Raw genomic sequence first — 19,510 nt, 5'->3', positions numbered from 1 at the left:
ACTTCTGCCAGGCAGGTATGTGGGGCCATAGTGGCCTGTTCTTCCAGTTTTTCCAGAGAAGCCAGAAGGGAAATGTTCCACTTTTCCAAATTTCATCAAGTAATGAAAAACACTAAAAACAAAAACAAAAACAAAAACCCACTACCAACAACAACAACAAAAACTTGTCACCCAAATATAACACCTTGGGGGCCCAGAAGTGGCCCACCTAGGAGCTGCTAGTTTGCAGTCTGTCACTAAGCTGATGTCATTTCAGCGGAAGTGGCAGGAGATGAAGCAGAAAAGGTTGGCAGGTATGACCTGAAGTGATTGTGTGCTATGCTGAGGAACCTAGACAACATCCAGAATGGGATAAGAAGTTTCCGTTGGGGGTAATAGAGATGATTGGCAGATAAATGGAGAAAGGTGATTTGAGAGAGGAAAGACTGAGGCAGGGAGACCAGCTGGGAGTTGTTGCTGTGTTTTGGCAAAAGATGTGCAGGGTCTGAACCAGGAAAACAGGTGTAGGTGTGGAATGAGACGAAAGATCTGAAAGATGTGTAGAAGGAAAATATATAGGATGTGGTGATTATTTGGGTGTGCTGAGTTAAGATGGAGAGTTACCAAGACTGCATCTGAAGTAGTTGATGTTTTATACTAAAAAGATCAGAGTGCATAAAGTGAACTAGAGGGGTTGAGGTCATAACCAGAATGAAAATTTCCTCTCTTTTCTATATATTGAGTTTCAGGTGCCTCGGGGCATTTTAAAATCTTGTATAAACCAGGTGATAGAATAAACAGAGGTAAAGTCTCAGCAATAGGTGTTATATTTTCCTCTGAGTTTCAAGCATAAGTAAGTTGTCATTAAAATCAGGGACGGAATGAAAAGTGAGGAGAAAGGAACCCACAAAGATACCTAAAAAGGAAGAGTCAGTGGCACAGGAGTAAGGCATGTCCTGGAAGCGGTCAGCAGCAGCTCTTGTAACAAAGGGGCTCCTATGATGAGGACTTGAATGAAAAACAAACTCGGAGGGAAGAGTGAGGGGAGGAATGGAGTAGAGGGATGGGTTTGGAAGCAAGACAGATAGATGGAGAAGAGGGTTAGACGGTAATTGCTAACATTAATGAGTACTTGCTAGTGCCAGGCACTGTTTGAAATCATTTTAATTTATTAATTTGCTTAATCCTCACAGCAACCCATTATTCTATTTTACAGAGGCAAATGAGGCAGGGGTTAAATAACTTATCCATTAAGCCCAGGCAGTGGGCTCCTTTATGCTTAACTGTATGCTCTAACATAGTACAATTCATTTTCCAGGCATTTCATTGATAAATGTAGGCATACGGGGACTCCAGGTTAAGAAAGGATATTTAAGATGTGAGGCTAAAGAAAGTAAACCAACTACTTTATTTTAAATTAGCATTATCAGTTAAGACTATCAGAAATGACAGTAATTTTACCACATTCTCTTTTTCTTTCTTTCTTGTGGTCCTGGGCCCTGCTCTGTATCCACCACCCACAATGTGCGTGCACACACACACAAACACACACACACACACAGAGCTCCTTTACAATAACCATTGATTCCTCTGCTAGGAGCTGAAAGTGAAGGGAAGGAGGAAGGGCCAAATGGGGGAACATCTACCATTACTATCCCAACTGTGTAAGAATTTTTAGTCAGAGCTATGTGAATGAGAAAGATCGGCCTTGGTGGTAAAGTTTGGGAATGATGAAAGAAAGAAGGTTTTAAGAAGACACAGACTTTTTTTTTTAATTTCCAGTATATTTCCTGGGTAAAGGCAGAAGAAATGGGCATGCCTTCCATACTCAAGTGGGAAGGTGGTGCGGTTCTCAGGAATCAGAGCAGGAGAGGATCAGCTGCTTCCTGTCCTCTCACATCCGCACCAACACACACTTCCAGGAGGTATGTGAAGATGAACCCAAAGGAAGGACAGGCAGATACTCACTGCTGCTTGCTGAAAGTATTGTGCTTCTTCATTCAAACAGCAAATGGAGAGTTACAATGAAATAAATGTAGTGAAGCAATTTTTCCCATCTCTTCCATTAATTATAATGTCTCATTTACCAGATATATTTTTCCCTCTTCTATTCCCTGTAGCTCCAAAGCATGGTGGAAACAATCTTAGACTCAGGGACTCCAGTCATGTGATTGGTGAGTGGTCAGCGGTATCAAATGCAGTTAACAGACTCAGGATTGAAAGAATTAAAATTGGTTTTCACAGTTGGCAGATGGGCAGTGACCTTGGCTAGGGTAGCTGCAAGGAAGTGAGTGGAGCAGAAGACCGGTTTCTGGGTATTCAACCATTAATAAGTGAGGCGTGGAAAGAGTGAGGAGACAAGGCAGTGACTACTGTGGGAATCAGGGTCAAGCGATAATTTCAGATGTTCCAGTGGTTCACTTTTCTGACCTGCTAGAATCAGGACCTGATTCAATATACCTGATGAAATTCATTTAAAATATCTTAAAAATATATGTCTTCTATATTCTTTTTCTGTCCTCTTCTGAACACTCCATCTCAATATCTCACTCTCCTTCCTAACCCCTCGCTAGCAACACACACACATACAACCACATACACTTGATTCTATTACAGTAAGCATGCAGACCCCTTTCAGAAAGAATTTCTACTTGAACTGTACCCAGGAGGTGTGGCTGTAACACCAAGACCAAAGCTATGGAAGGGGTCAGATGAACATTAAGCTCTGAAGGAAGGGCTCATTTGCACATGTATTTAGTCAGTACTTAAAAAAAAAAAAAAAAAAAAAATCCTTCCAGGCCAAACATTTAGAAAACAATGAAGTTTTTAAAAGATAACACCAATAATAATTTTTATTTTATGTTCTACAGAGGTACCACCACCGAACTGTGAAACCAAACAAACCATTCAGGCCAGTGAGACCCAGAGGGAAGCTTATGGGTCACGAGAGCTCCCATCTCCATCTGGTGTGGCTCCATCTTTTGGATTTTAATATCTGTGGAAAGTGCAGGCCTCCAGGAGTTCTGTGGGACAGAGAAGAGAGGTAGGGCAGTCAAAAGCCTATTATACTTATTTTCTGTTGAGTGAATCATTAGTTAAGCCTGATATAAAAGCACTCAGACCCATTGGGGGTCTGATGGGTGGACCAGGCCGTTCTCTCAGTAGCCTTCTCCACTTGCCTGCACAGCTCCTATGTCTTTCTGGGCAGTACCACACAGCAAGGATGGTAACATGGTTTCCCTGCCCTGTATCATCCCCTACCTTGTGTCTCATAGGCAGGGCTCCCACACCTAAATCCATGTAGCTGGGAGGAACCTGGTAGGACTGTCCTCTCTGATCTCCTTAGAGAGGTGAGGAACTAATATAGCAAGCACCTAGAACATGCCAGTTTCCTTTGCTAGGGGCTGGAGAAGGAGCAGAGAAGAGCAGAGCCAGACTTTCTCCCCTTATGAAGCATATAGGGTAGGTGAATGTAACCTAGGTGTTTACAGCAGTGGCTATTGGTAAGCACATTCCTTACATTGGAATTATGGGACCCTGGCACAGACGTGCTGAATCAGTCTCCCCAGGGCCTGGGAATCAGTATTTTAAGGACCATGGCTCACTTACATGCACACAAAAGTTATAGCACAACCTCCCTCCATGCACATGTTCTTCTCCCACATCTTCCAAATGATTTCAAGTGATTAAATGATGTCCAACATAGTTACAGTGCAAAGGTGTGTTTTATTGTATTGTAATGCTTAGAAAAATGGTGTTCTAGATGAGCAGTAGGTATAGCAACTTTATGGTTATAAAATTTGTCATTGTTAAGCTCACAAGAGTAGTGCTGTGTAAAAGAACTTTCTGCGATGATGGAAACTTTCTCTTTGCTCACCTATCTGGAGCTGCGTGTAGCCATTGAACACTTGAATTGTGGCTGGTGTGGCTGAGGTACTAAATTTTTAATTTTGTTTAATTTTAATTAATTTAAATTTAAATTGTCATAGATTATTAGAGGCTACTGTATTTATTGGATGATGCAGCTCTGTATAAAAAAGAGTTTACTGGGGCTCCTGGGTGGCTCAGTGGGTTAAGACTCTGCTTTCGGCTCGGGTCATGATCTCAGGGTCCTGGGGCCGAGTCCCGCATTGGGCTCTCTGCTCGGCGGGGAGCCTGCTTCCTCCTCTCTCTCTCTGCCTGCCTCTCTGTCTACTTGTGATCTCTCTCTGTCAAATAAATAAATAAAAATCTAAAAAAAAAAAAAAAAGGCATTTCTGCAGAGCAATGGGCATGGGCACATGCAGCTTCTTCCTTGTCTTAGTAATAATATGGAATTTCTTCATGTCTGAGTGGTTCATTACCTTAGTGCCCTGAGCCTGTGTCTGCCTTACCATCTACCCATACAAGTAGCCTTTCACACATGCGGGGATTACCGTGTTCTCTCATCATTTCATCTTGCCCATTTCCATTGTTAATCCCCGGAGGGCCACAACCCATTCCTCCTTATCTACCCACCACCCAGAAATGCTCCCCCCCTCCCTCCCCGTGTTTGCTTATCAGCTTCCCCCATGCTTTCCCCCTACTCACTTGAGGTGGAGCACTGTCTCAGGTTAGCAACAGCTGTGACATATGCTGCTCCTAAGTAACTTTCATATGTTGTGCTTTCTGGAAGTTTGGCCAAACATTTTGTGTCATCCCTGAACAGAAGGTCCTTGGTTTTCGAGTGGAACAAACAAAACTTTCCCGAGCAGTCATTTCCATTTCCTCCAAACATAACCTGTCAAATGGATGGAAAATGCATGAGGACCTGTGGCAGCGAGCAGCTGAGAATACAAGGATAGGGTTGAGGGGGATAGAAGCTGGAAACCAGCCCTGGGACGAAAGGGAGCCGTAGAGGATGCCTCGGGGTGTTTCCATATCCTTCACCTGGCATTCACCCATTTTTGGCCCCAGCTTCATGCTTTCTCGAGGCCCCAGCATCCTCTATAGGGTTCATCCTGGTCTCATCTCCTCTGGGAGGTCCCTCCCACCCACCCAGTCACTCCTTCCCCATTTCATTGGTTATGGCTTCAGGGACTGCTTCCAGGAAATGAGAGAACAGAAACATGTCCCTTCCAAGTATTACTGTCAAAAAAGATAGTAAATGTGAGCCCCCGCCCCCAATGAGGGGTGGTACAGGTAGTTGTTAAATTTCATGTCTGACTGCATCTTTGATACTGTCCTACGAGGCTTAACTCTAGGTCTTCTAAGATTATAATGAATGAATGTAGGATTATAATGAAATGATGAATATGGAAAGTTTAACATCTAACACCTAAAAAATGTCCATTGAATGCTAATTATTATTATTTACCTTAAGAGGACCCATAAAGATATGCTATCTTAATTTTAAAAAAGAACAACTAATGGCAGGCAGGAAGCTGTTGTTGAGGGCAAAATGGTGTTTGTGGGTAGAGGATGCTTAAAATATTCAAGCAGCCTCCCCCACCCCCACCTCCCTGGCAGTGCTGCCCTGGATTGATTGTTCTCCCCAGAGGGCAAGCTCCCTGAGGACAGGGATCCTGTGTTTTTCTGGCTGTTGGAATGGTTCTTGGTCTCTCTAAACAAGAGAAATACAGTCCACCTTTCATGACTTATATCATGGAGGGCTGGCACTCAGGATCACTCTCCTTCGTTTTCAAAAAGGATAGAGGTGGAGAAAATTGAGTGTACCACAGAGCAAGGTCAGGGTTGAGCAAGAAAGCAGATGTGTGGACCCAAAACAGGTGGATCACATGGGAGCTAATCTCCAGCAACCTGGATTTATAAGTAGAGCTGAGCCTAAGAAACGAGCCTCCCTATTTTAGTTTTCAGAAAGAGAATGCTTGAGTATGGGCTGCATTTAGCACTGAACTCCCCAAAATAATACCCACCCAGGAGGAAAGAATGGGAGGCCCTGGCTGGTCCATACCTGCTGGTCAAGTAATGTTTTGCTAACACAAGATGCCTTATCTTTCCGTGAGACCACAGCATGATTTGGGGCCTTGGCTAGGAAGCAGTTGTCAGCGTTGCTCACAGACTTCCTACTGCCATCAGGGCACAGCAGCTGGAAGTCTTTTTCCTTCAGATTCTTAGCCCAATCTTCAGTGTTCCTTCCTAGAGACAGAGAAGGTGGGTCAGTCACAGCTTACAGCTTTGGTCAAGGTGCCCTCACTGAGAGGAGGTGACCAACCCACGGACTTGTGAAGGACCTGGGGCCATTGGCCAGCAGAATCACACACACTGGGGTCACAGTGATGTGGAGAGGAAGAGACACTCACATCTACATAGGTCAGATTCAACTCACACTCAACCAGGAATTCCTAGCAACCACCTCTTCCCAAACTAACTGCCCCGCCTCACCAGGAGAAAGTAAGCTATATATTCTTGGATGATGTTCAAAAACATCTTCATTTCTACTGAGTTCCAAAGCATCTGGGCTTATTACTCTACCATATGAAGAATGCAACCCTCTAAGCAGGCTCATAATCTCTGTGCAATACCATCTGGCATTAGCAAGCAAAAGAACTTTCCCAAAGGCCCTTTTGCAAACTGGACGAGTGTTCTAAATCTGATACACTCATACTGGTTCTACATGAAAATGTACACATGCCTCTGTGCATACAGATCTGTACCCTGTTCTTAGCCCCTAGCTTCATGATTTCTGTATTCTCTCTGAAAAAAAGAAAATTGCACCCATTTTCAGGGTTTCAGCTCCTTCCTCCTGAGGCAATTCTCAAATATGTTTTCCCAATTTTTAGTTCTCATCTAAAAGTTAGAATTGCAAATCTTTTTCTTTATTTAATGCTCATTTAATTTTTTATCTGAGCAACTAATATGTGACTTCACTATCATAAAATTATGTATTATATATAAAATAAAAATACCTCTTTGCCTACTCTCCTCAAATATATACTTACAGTTTTAATAGAAAACTCCAAATTGCCTATGCCTCTCCCACAAGTAACTTCATACGTCTTTGCTCATCTTCTAATATTTCTCCTCCCCTTTCTTACCAGTCCCTCCAACTCAGCTCCTTCCAAATGAAATCCACCATCATTCTCTCCAAACCAATTCTGTTCCACTTCATAATGTAAGAATTTGCTCAACACTATGTTGCATGCCTTCTGCAAGCTGCAGTCTTATTGGAGGAGGAAAACAGCTCACATACCAAAAAAAAAAATACATATATATATATATATATTATATATAATATATATGTACCCATATATATATTATATATATAATATATTATGTGCTCTACAAAATAAAACATATATAATATTTTATATTTTGTGGAGCACATTCTGCATGTTGTGTGAGCCGAACCAGCTTGGTGAGAACATATTCATTAGGGAGAGCTGGCTGGAGGAGGCATGGTTGTAGGCGTGTAAGGTGTGTTACACGTACTGCCCACTGTACTGACCACCAAGAGACTAACCTAGGCCTGACTGGCAGGGCATATGATAAAGTCCTCAATAGGGACAGAGGCTGTGAGAAGAGGAGTGGATTTTGAGAGAAATATGAGGAGTTTGGGCTTACAGAGATTGAGGCTGCAGTGCCAATGAGCTTTGTACATAAAACCGACCACATGGCAATTAGAGGCTCTGGGATGTTATTTAGATGGGAGGTTAGGCCTCTGCTGTATGTTGTCATCAGGGTGTAAGGCTTTTGGAGTCATTGCAGGGTAGAGAGGCGAAGCCAAAAGAAGCCCCACTCAGAGGAGTACCCCCCAAAACTTATTTTCAAGGGATAACAGAGAACCAATCTTAGGGAAACACTCAGGTAGTAGGAAAAAAGACAGCCTTTAAAGGAAAAAGCAAAAATAATAGAAGAGAAGAAAGAAAAATTAGCCAGCACAGTATTCCTTCAAGTAAGCACTTAGCAGCTTCTGTGTGCCACTTAGTATAGTTAGTGTTGGGATATAAGAGGGAAAAAAAAGAGCTCAAAAGAGTTTCTGTGGCCTCAGTTTATCACAGAATGAGATGAACCCAATAATGCTAGCCACAGGGACAGAAGATTCTATTGTGGGATGGATGCCATCTGAGAAGGCTTCTCGGAGGAGTCAGTGCTGAGCTAGTTCACTCTAGGCGAGTTTCCGGGAAGAGCTGAGGTTGGGCACAGGGACATGTGAAAGGAAGTGAGGTAATATCTGCCTGGCCTGTAGCGGGTTCTCTAAGCAGTTAGTGACACAGAGGGGGTAGGTGGAATACTCTTACCAACTTAAAAAAGAAATTGTTTGGTGTTTCAGTGTCACAGCATCTAATATTCACCCACTAGTTTTAGTACCCATTGATGCTTCTTGCTTGAAACAATTATTACTATATTACTTGCCAAATGATAGTTTTTTTAACTTCATGATTATTTCTACATTTATTCTTGTTCTACAATAAGGAAGATCTTTCCCTTCACCTTCATTTGTTTAATCAGGATAGACTCATGTATTCCTATGTTCTTCCTACTTTATTCTTACTACCATTATTATTTCTTTTAGTGTTCAAGATGTCCCAGATTTGGCCAGTAGGAGGGCTTTAAAAATGGCTCCTGTATATTTTGACATATCCCAACATCTTAAGCACAATGTTCCAGGCTCACCTTCATTTTTCCTGCCCAGCCCTAGAATCACCTATTTTTCCAAGGTGCCCTGGCTCATCCTATTGGAGAATGGTTCTAGAAACCAAGATCTTGGTGTTCATTCCCACTGGTGTACTATTGTCTCTATGTGTTCTCAGGGGACCTAGAATTTATTTGGAATATATACTGGACCCAGAAATATAGGAAATAGTTAAATAGGACCTTTCGGGAATAATTCACCCAATCTGAATATGGACTGTGAACACAGTGAGTATAAATCCATGTTAGTATAAATTTCCTGATCTTGGTAATCACATTGTAGGTAGGTAAGAGAATGTCCTCGTTCTTAGGAAATGTGCTCTGAAGTATTTAGGGGAAAGGCAATGTCTGCACCTATGGGGTGAATTCTCCTGGAAGAGAATTCAGAACCACCAGAACCTCACGGTCCTCACTATTCTGCCTACCCCAATAAACATCTCTGTCTTTACTGAACAAACAGGTTGAGAATCAGAGCTCTGAAGCCTAACAGAGTCCATAACACATCCACAAAGACATCCTGAGCATAAGTGAGCCCAGCAACCCCAATTTGTGGGGACAGAGGAGCATGTGAATGTACCTTCAGTGTTCTGCATGACCGTCTGGTCTTTCACAAAGGCCACATCTCCCTTCTCCACCAGACACCTGCAGAGTGCCAGACAGGGAGAAAGAAGAGAGCCGGTCAGAGACACATGTGTCATTCAGGAGGGTCAGCTTGTAGACCCAGGGCTAACCATCAGACATCAGCAGTTGTGACTCCCATTCTATCACTAATCTTATATATTACTCATGTAACTAATACAGACAAGAAAAACCTCCAGTTTGCTTTGTGGTCATGCAATCTCAGTTCCCACACACTGAATGCTAACTTCTGGCACAGTGGAGTTACAGCATTTCCCTGTCATCATTAGAGGTATCAGAGGGGCAGTGTTCCATTAAGGTGATTCCCTACTCACATTCTACTTTGTAAAAATTGGAAACTTGTGGACTGTGAATTGCATTTGCACAAACTCACAAGGTTGCTCTAACTGGAGAATTAGGATAACCTTTGTTTTCTCCTTCACTACCGAGAAGCTCAATTACAATACCACTATCATTGTGCCGTTGATGGACTCCTGAACTACTAACACAAGTCTGGATCAGAAAAGACAGTTAAAAAGTAATAAGGTCAGGGCGCCTGGGGTGGCTCAGTAGGTTAAATGTCTGCCTTTGGTTCAAGTCATGATCCCAGGGTCCTGAGATCAAGCCACATATTGGGGAGCCTGCTTCTCCCTCTCCCTGCAGCTCCCTCTGATTGTTCATTCTTTCTCTCTCTCTCTCTGTCAAATAAATAAATAAAATATTTTAAAAAGGTAATAAGGTGCACAGGTGTCTTTATAAAAGTAATAAACATCCCATGAAATAGAATTGCATTTGGGAATGTAGAAATCATGTTCTTTACTTTTGTACATTCCCAGGTGAGTATGGCTGGCTCTAGGTTCCCCAAAGGTGCATGGAAGAGCATGAACCAGAACCCTGACTCCTGTATTCAACTATGGCAGGGTTTCCTCACCATGGCAATAGTAACATTTTGACCCATGCAATTCTTTATTGTAGGGTGCTGTCCTATGCATGTAAAATGTTTAGCAGCCTCTACCAATTAGATACCAATAGCACCCAACCCCATTTGATAATCAAAAACATCTCTAGACCCTGCCAAAATTCCCCTGAAGGAGAAATCACTGCCTGTTGAGAACTTCTGATCTGCACTTTTCTGCCAGTCTGGAGAGTGTCTTGTAGGGGCTTGGATGCTCCTTCACACAGGCTTCTACAGATGATTGCTAACTGTGGTACCCTAACACATGTAAGACTAACAGGCCAGGAACGTAAGACTCTCACCTTAGTCCCTAAAAAGAAATCTTGTCAGGGCTGGGTTTCTTACTGTATTTGGGTCAGGATTAAAATACTCACCTGAAAGCCCCTGTGTAGCCATAGTATCTCTCATGGTTATTGGGAAGACACTCCTTTCCTGGACCACTTGCCGAGCCAATGCACAGAGCACAAAGACTGGAATTTCGCATAGATCCAGGGGCACAGCCTTCCTGGAAAAATTTATCTGTGCAGAAGGACAAGAAGAGGTCAGCTTCTCCTGAGTCAATATGAATAGCCTTCATCTAATACATAACAGGTGTGTATGGCCCAGGATACGTGGAACATATTCAGTGACCTGCCACCAACTCAGGACCTGCCAGGCTGTAGGCTTTAAAAGGAAACTTAATTGAGGCTGGGAATAGAAGTTAGTAGACCATTATAATTCAGGTAGAGAGGATTCCATGGGCACCCTATATGTGTCACCATTTATTTAAAGAAAGAAGAGAGGGAAATTACGTAAAAATTGACTTAAAAGGGATAAAATTGCAAGTCTCATTCTGCAAGCTTGTGCTAATTATTTCCAGAAATTTCCTTCCCTTGCTTTTTTTTTTTTTTTTAAGTTTTATTTATTTGAAATAGAGTGAGAGAGAGAGAACACATGCAGGGCTGAGGGGCAGAGAGAGAGGGAGAAGCAGGCTCCCCACAGAGCAGAGAGCCTGATGTGGGGCTCTATCCCAGGACCCAGGAATCACGACCTGAGCTGAAGGCAGACACTTAACCAACTGAGCCACCCAGCGTCCCTCCCTTGTTATTTTTTAGAAGAGACTTTGCTAGAACTTTAAACTCTGAACTCAGTTAAAGGCTAGGGGATTTTACTCACAGCTCAGTTGCTCTCCCATGGCTGTGAAATTGCCAGGAAGCTCAGAAAAGCAGAGATAGTGCCGTTGCTGGTGGGGATCCAGAGCTTTCTGGATATCACCCCAGCCGCATTTTGCTTCCTCTCATGTCAGAAAACACTCCAGTGCAGAAATCTGGTCTTATCTCCAAGTCCCCACACACAGGACTTGTCTGGTTCATAACTGTCTTTAGAGACTTCTTCTTTTAAAGCAGTTATACATATTTGGAAGTGGCAAGGAGGAAGCTGATGTAAATAACCATTAGAAAACATTTGTCTAGAGTACTTGGGTGGTTCAGTCGGTTAAGCATCTGTCTTTGGCTCAGGTCATGATCCCGGAGTCCTGGAATCGAGCCCCACATCAAGCTCCCTGCTCAGTGGGAAGCCTGCTTCTCCCTCTGCCCCTCCCCCAGCTCATTCATGCCATGTCTCTCTTTCTTCCTCTCTCTCTCTCTCTCTTACTGTCAAATAAATAAATAAAATCTTAAAAAAAAAAAAAAGGAAAGCAAGCAAGCATTTGTCTGTGGTTAACTTACATGTAGACTTTTCATACCTGAGGATATTCAGAGGACATAAAATTAACTGATTTCTCATCCCTTTCAAGTGGTCTAGATGTTGGGCATTCCCTCAGTGAGACTGCCAAGACCTTAAAGAGACCCACACACTCACATTTCTAGCTCATAGGCTTAAAAGCCTGTGGGAGGGATTTTCCACCCAACAGCCATTTAGATCCCCTGTTCCTTAGTAACAAAGACTTAGTTGTTTTATTCTTTTAATTTTTTCTCCATTATTTTTTATTGAGACGTAACTGACATATAACATTACATTAGTTGCAGGTGTTCAACGTGATTTGATGTTGCAATATATTGCAAAATGGTCCCCACAATAGGTGTAGTTAACATCCATCACCATACATCATTATAAAATTTTTTTCTTGTGATGAGAACTTTTAAGGTCTACTTTCTTAGCAACTTTGAAATATGCAATACGCAACAAAAAAATATGCAACTTTGAAATATGCAATGCAATTATTAACTATAGTCTCCATGCTGTACATTACATCCCCAGGACTTATTTAGTTTATAACTGGAAGTTCATACCTTTTGCCCCTTCACCTATTTTGCCTGCTCCACCATCCCCCACCTTTGGCAAGTGTCAGTCTGTTCTCTATATCTTTGAGCTTGGGATTTTTTTAGATTCCACATGTAAGTAAGATTATACAATATTTGTCTTTCTCTGCCTGATATATTTCACTTAGCATAATAACCTCAAGGTCCATCCATGTTATCACAAATGGCAAGACTTCATCCCTTTTTATGGCTGATTAAAAGTTTATTTTGTTTTATATGTATATAATGTATATAATATAATATACATACATGTATATGTGTATGGCATTTTCTTTATGCATTCATTCATCAATGGATGGACACTTAAGCTATTTCCATATCTTGGCTCTAGTAAATACTGCTGCAATTAACACAGGGATGCATACATCTTTTTCAATTAATGCTTCCATTTCCTTTGGATGAATACCCAGAAGTGAAATTGCTAAATCATATGGCCATTCTATTTTTAATATTTGAACAAAGGTCAAAATAGGTGTGGCAGAGACATGCCCAATAAAAGATGACATTCCTGAACCTCTTTGACAACCAAGTATGACTATGAGTCTAAGTTCTGAGCAATGAAAATTTCCTTGAAGTAACTGATTTTTATTTCCTGGATGTCTTCTTTAACACAATAACCACAGATGACGTATATTTCAAGTTGTCCTTATTCCTTGCTCCTGGAGGCTGCCTGAATCACAGACGTGAATGTCAACCATGGTTGACCTTGAAAACAGAAGCCGCAGGCTCAGAATGGTGGCTCAGAAAGAGATAAGGAGCCTAGGCTTCTAATGACCATATCAGCCATGGACTGCTCACCTGGTCCTTTTCATGAGAGATGAAAGTGAACATATATCTACTGAAGCCATATATGCAGCCAAAAAGAACCATTCTGACTCACCTTCCCAACCTTACCATCTGTTTTAGATATCTCCTTGAGGTTCACTTTAACCAAAATTTACTACTAAAGAACCAGGGACACAGCATTTTATTCCATACCACTCTTTTCCCAGAACACCTCTTTCCAGCCTGGCCCTTATCACAGCATCCTCCCAGGATTCACTTACCAAATTCACAGTGGTTGATCCTGCTGTAGAGCAGGCCCATGGGGATGTTCCAGCCTGCGGTTCTTTCTACTGCGGTATGGCAGGACTTCTTGCCTTGCAGATTGTTCCAGGTGAGGCTCGCATCTGCTGATGCCTTAACTACAGCCACAGCCTTATACCCTACAAGAAAGACACCAAAAAAGAAAGTATTAACACCCCTGGGCCCTCCAGAGTATGTCTACAATCAAAGCCTGCCATCTGCCTGTGAAAGCAAAATTATCCTAAATCATTCCTTCTGTTTTTGAAAGGGTCTTCCCCAAAACTGAGATGAAGTGACCAGTCACTCTGTCAGATGGAGATTATTCTGAACATTAAAAACAAAATAGTAAGAAAACATCATCAAAGGAATGGCTGGTATATAACACTTCCCTAAATGCATAAAACTATGAAAGTTATAAACTAGCAACTCACCCTTCACTGTGGAATATCAGAGGAGTGGATCCTGAGGAGCACGTGACTCCCAACATTTTATACAGTAACAATTAGGGAAGAGTAGTAAGTGACCAATAAACTACAGGGAATATTCTGGCCAGGTATTTTGGGATATGGAGAATAGAGGTTTGCACCAAAATAAATATATGAAGTAGAAATTCAAAATCATGACAGCTGCCGTCTTTAGCAGAAAATACTTGTTGCTCCTTAACTGCAAATAGAAGATCAACCCATGATTTCAACTTTTTAAATGAGTTAATTCAGTCAACTATTTACAGCAGAAAACAAGAGAAGCCTTATCATCCATGGAGGAAGAACAAGTCTTCCTATTTTTGGCCAAAGAGCCTGGGTCCTAGAATGATGGGGAAAGGCTAAGAGGTTGTACTAGGGGAAGTCACAAGGACAGACTTGCACACTAATGGCTGGGAAATGACCAGAGAGGTCTGAGCACTGGGGCTGTGGGACCCAGTGATCACCTGGGCAAGATTTCCTGTCTTGCTCCTGCCCCATCTTTCCAGATTCACCCCCCCACCCCGCCCCGACCAGAGCACCAGCTGAGAGCCAGATTGGCCTGGGTTCCTGGGCCCAGCCCTGGCTGGGAGGCTCAGTAATTTCATGCTCCTAGACATCTGCCTGTGTGAGCCTCTCTGCTCAGCCCTGCCAGGCACATATAAGCAAGACTCCCTGGCTGGTGTAACTCTCGTCTAAAACTGTGCAGGCCTTATGTAATGTGAAGGAGTTGGGAGTGCTGGGGAGGGTGTGAACTTGCTTGCAGGATGTAGGAACCCTGACAACTTGTAACCTCTGTGAGCTGTTGGTCCTCTTAGACATCCTTAAAGGATGACGGTACCCACTTACAGAATTAAAGAGAAATCCTGTATGTAAGGAATGGCAAGTGTAAAAGAGTAACCAACATTATCAGTTATCATCTTTCTGTGGTTCTTTTGCATTCTAAAAATTAGTCTCTTCCATTACCTTACCTACTTTTGATTTGAATTTAAACATACCTTCCCCTTTCCCAAAAGCAATACAAATTAAACTCATGAGGTTACCAACCCCAACTCACCTTCCTCTACCGTGCTGCTACATTGAGGGCCTTGAGTTTCTGGAGGAGAAAATGAAGAAGTCATTAAGCATATATTCTTTGGAAGTCATGCCATTCCCATGTGCAGCTCAGAATAAAAAGAACCAGGAAGACAATCTACATTTCACCAATTCCCAAACAGTCCAGGCTATCTGGATTGTACAAATTCACTTCTGCTCACTGGCCTCTGGAATTTAGCCCAAAATTGTAAATTTCAAGTTTCTTGCTCTGTTTGACCTGTGGCCACAGTGGTGCCTGCCAACTATACTTGAATCCCTGTACCATGGCAACAGAAGTGTGAATTTGGGAAGCAAGAAGACCTGCCAGGAATCCCAGCTGAGAATCCCAGCTGTCCTCTGCAGAGGTCCCCTTTAGCTGGAACTTCCCAGTGCAAAGATGCCAGTCCCCCCGGTGAAAGGTGTGATGGAAGACTCTATCCTTCAAGATGAGTGTGGGGATTAGAGATGAGAGAGCCCAGAGTCTAGGAAGTAGGAGGTGCTCAGTAAGCAAAAGCTTTCTGGCCAATGTGGTATAAATCAGGCTATGATTTTCCCATTTCCTCTCTCCCTGGTGTGGAGGAAATAAAACACAGAGAGGCACCCCCTCCACTTACTGTAGTTTTCTGCCAGGACAGGCACCAGACCGCACTGGCCCGCTATGTAGATGAAGCCTCCATCCAAGCTCATGGCATCAGCCTCTCCTTTCTGCAAAAACACAGCACATTACAGCAGGTGAAAAGAGGCCATCTCCTGTCCTACCCACTCTTCCAACCATTTCCTTAAGGCAGCCTTCCCAGCATAGGCCATGAAGGCCCCAGGAAAGAGCAGGTGCTGTGCCAGACACCCAAGGGTCTATCACCAGGAATACCCAGCAGAGAAAATAAAATGTACTCTCATTTTCACCCAAACCATGATGAACTAAGGATTATTTTGGAGTACCTTGCTTAGTTTCTTCAGGAGCAAAGACCCACAGTTAGTCCTCCTGTTCTCTCATAAGATGCATTGTCCCAGAGATATTTCCACAACAACTTTCTGACACCAAGAGTTCTTATTTGTAAGACAGATGAGTGGAGGCAGGGACAGGAGGCTACGTGTCCTATGTAGGCATAGAGCACCTTCTGATGGGGGGCTTGAGTCCCGAATCAGGCCATGTGGATGAGTGCTCTTTCAGTGCTTGGTGTAAACAAAGTGTTAATGAGTAAAATATTCTCAAATGATCTATTTTTCAGGTTTATAAGCCCTGTTTTATAGAGATGCTTAAATTCCACAAGATTATCAAGATTTCCATTGGGCCTAGAAATCTACTTTCTAGGAATACACTGTAAAGGAGTAATCAAATATGTGGGAAACTATTTGGATTAAAAGTACAAGTGCAGGGGCACCTGGGTGGCTCAGTGGTTTAAGCCTCTGCCCTCGGCTCAGGTCATGATCCTGGGGTCCTGGGATCAAGCCCCGCATCGGGCTTTCTGCTCAGCAGGGAACCTGTTTCCCTTCCTCTCTCTCTGCCTGCCTCTCTGCCTGCTTGTGATCTCTCTCTGTCAAATAAATAAATAAAAATCTTAAAAAAAAAAAAGTACAAGTGCAAGTGTGATTCATACAATGTAAAACATGCACGTATAATTGATAACCAGAAACAGACTAAATGATGTTATAGATAATGTGGATAAATGGCTAAATGGATTGCATCACATCCACGCTCTGAAAGAGATTACATTAAAAGATCATGTTTTGGGGGTGCCTGGCTGGCTCAGTTGGTTCAGTGTCTGCCTTCTGCTCAAGCTCTGGGATCAAGTCCCGCATCAGGCTCCCTGCGCAGTGGGGAATCTGCTTCTCCCTCTCCGTTTCCCTCTGCCCCTCCCCCCACTCATACTTGCTCTCTCACTTGCTCTTTCCCAAATAAATTTAAAAAATAAATAAATAAAAGATCCTATTTTAGAAAAATGATTTGTGACATAAGAAAAGCTAACTAGGTATCAGGTGCAAAAATATAGTAAATTGTGCATCTGATATGATCCCATTTTACAGGGTTTTCTCGGAGTTAGAAGATTACAAGTACTTCTCATTTTCTTTTTGTATCATTCAGGATTTTCAAAACTCTAAAAGCAAACATGGAATGCTCAAGATCGTGGAATGATCTTGTGATCACCTAGCATCTTATGAATGCAAAGTTTAACTTCTACCTGCTTGTACAATCAGCAGCCCTGTCAAACCTCTCATGGCACACCGTGGGTCTCAGGCACACTCACACCATGGTCCAATCTCCCGTAAGTGGACAAAGCTGAGAGTGCCCTCCACCGTGTGCTGACACCGGGAGGAAACAGAGCCCTAAGGAGCCCTTCAGATCCATAAGTTCAAAAGTACTGAAGCTTCCATGGGCCTGGGCTCCCACATGAGGGCAGGGTTCCTTGGGAACCCAGGTTTTTATATCTTTCCCAAGAACACTTCCTCAGCCTTAGGGACAGGCAGGCAGCAGGGGCAGAAATACTGCCCTATGGATGCAGGAGTGACATACCGCGATCTTGGCAATACAGTCTTCAGTGGACTCTGCTGTTTCACACTCTATTTTCCCTTCACTGTTTACGCTCCACTCATCACACTTGACCCTCTCATGGTGACCTATGGCACACCATTTCACCTTCTTGCATTCATCCCTTGGGGTATCCGGGCCTAAGACATAAGAAAAAGAGCCAGATTTCAGATGAAGCCCCAGAAGTTCCTGCTGGTTATGAATGCTGCTAACTGTCTTTATGAAAATGCTGGGATTTGCCAGCAATATACAAACAGGTCCCATTCCAGGAATTCATCATCTTAGAAAACAAAGGCAGTAACAATCTCTTTCTTGGCTTCTTATCATTTAGATATGGCTTAACAATAATCTCTTCCTAGATGCCAACTTTCTTCTCAACCCCTCTATCCCTTCAGGCTGTTTTGGGTTTTCTTCTTCTTCTTCTTCTTTTTGAAATAGCACTTAACCACCTGGGTTGTTCTTACTTATGTGTTCATTGTTTTTTGTCTTCTCCCTGTGGAGAACATAAACTCAGCCAGGGCAAGGGCTTAAGGCACACTCATTGTTCAAAGGCAATGCCTGGCTTATGGTCATTGCAATTAATGTCTGCTGAGTAAATGGCCATCTATTTGACTGACAGGCTCAGTTCAAGTCACTGCCTTAAGGAAGCCTTACCGCAGCTCTAGGAGCTATTCTTCTTTGTTTTCATGGTTTCATCAGACCATGATATTTTGTTTTATTGTGTTTGCTTTCCCTTCTTCTGAGCAAATCTCTCATTTTTAATAAGTCATTCAGTAGAGTGACTCTTCATAGAATGTTTGTCTTCTCTGCTGGTGAGAAAGTTCCATGAGAGCAGAATCTAATATATGTTTGTCTCACCATTGCATGCCCAGCACCTCGCACAGTCTATGGCTACATGATCAATAAGTGTCTGTTGAATGAATGAATATAATCAAGCAAACATCCAATGACCCGAGGAAATTCGGGAGCAGGATCAAGCTGTCTAGAGTGCCAGCTTTGCACACATTGGTCATCATACTGGCAGCAGGTGTGCAAGTCTGTAGCAATTGTATCCTATTTCACTTACTTTGTGCCAGCCTACTTGGCTCCACAGAGGGTAGGGCGGCCCTGATTTACACAAGGAAAATAACACTAGTATCAATCCAAGTCATTTTAAGTATGAATTTCCTTCAATGCCTCTGGTGATGTCCAGGCCCATCTCATGATGACTGACACCACTTAGCATCAGTCTGACACTAGGCAGCAAGGCAGGGCAGATAAATGTCAGGGTGCGTTTTCGGTACCTGGAAAGCGTCTATTGCTGGTCCTTGCACCCACCAGGTTTCCAGGCTCCAAAATGTCACATGATCCTTTCCCAGTACTTACGCACATCTTCCCTTAGATTCCGAAGAGCAGTGACATAGTCATAACCCAGGTACAGCCAGGTGTCCATCTTAGAGGGAATCCTGAAAAGCCCTTGGGCAGAATCCTTAAACAGCAGGTCCTTCCCCAAAGGTGAGCCGAAGAGCTGGAAGGCTTTAGATTTGTCTTTGCCATAATATTCCTGTGTATAGTAAAACACAATAGTGATTGGCTACAGCAGCAAGAAAGGCTGTGAAAGGGGACCGAGGGAACAAAAACCCCAGAAAATGAAATTAAAACCATTAAATTGTCAAGATTCAGGGAGAAAGGGCAGTCAGACCTCCTTTTTCCACCCAGCACCATCCCCATTCCCAGTCTTCTTGCAGTCATGCAACAACCTATTTCACAGAATATGTTTCTGTGCCTGTCTCCTTGGTTGGGCTGACAGCTCACTGAGTCTAAGAAATGCAGTCTCCTTCAGAAGCTGACACTGTGTGGTTACCACTTTAGCCCTTGATAGACAGATGGGAGGGCTGGACGAAAGGAGGTTGGCTCAGGGCTGGCATTCTGCTGCTCT

At 42.9% G+C, this 19,510-nt stretch overlaps 1 protein-coding gene across 1 annotated transcript in view; it reads right to left on the bottom strand.

The window, feature by feature from the left end:
* LOC111154942 (serotransferrin-like) overlaps positions 1–19,510 on the bottom strand; it is a 54,188-nt gene that overhangs the window by 22,115 nt on the left and 12,563 nt on the right. The window contains 9 exon segments of the mRNA XM_022514902.1: positions 4,549–4,738; positions 5,912–6,096; positions 9,170–9,234; positions 10,540–10,684; positions 13,512–13,715; positions 14,769–14,786; positions 15,680–15,770; positions 17,578–17,732; positions 18,958–19,135. Coding sequence (XP_022370610.1) covers positions 4,549–4,738; positions 5,912–6,096; positions 9,170–9,234; positions 10,540–10,684; positions 13,512–13,715; positions 14,769–14,786; positions 15,680–15,770; positions 17,578–17,732; positions 18,958–19,135 — 1,231 coding nt within the window.

This window comes from Enhydra lutris, unplaced genomic scaffold, assembly GCF_002288905.1.
Source record: "Enhydra lutris kenyoni isolate GAN:26980312 unplaced genomic scaffold, ASM228890v2 scaffoldscaffold39, whole genome shotgun sequence".
In the NCBI taxonomy this organism is placed as follows: domain Eukaryota; kingdom Metazoa; phylum Chordata; class Mammalia; order Carnivora; family Mustelidae; genus Enhydra; species Enhydra lutris.
The sequence above is the reverse complement of the archived record's forward strand: the minus strand, read 5'-3'. Positions and strand labels throughout refer to the sequence as shown.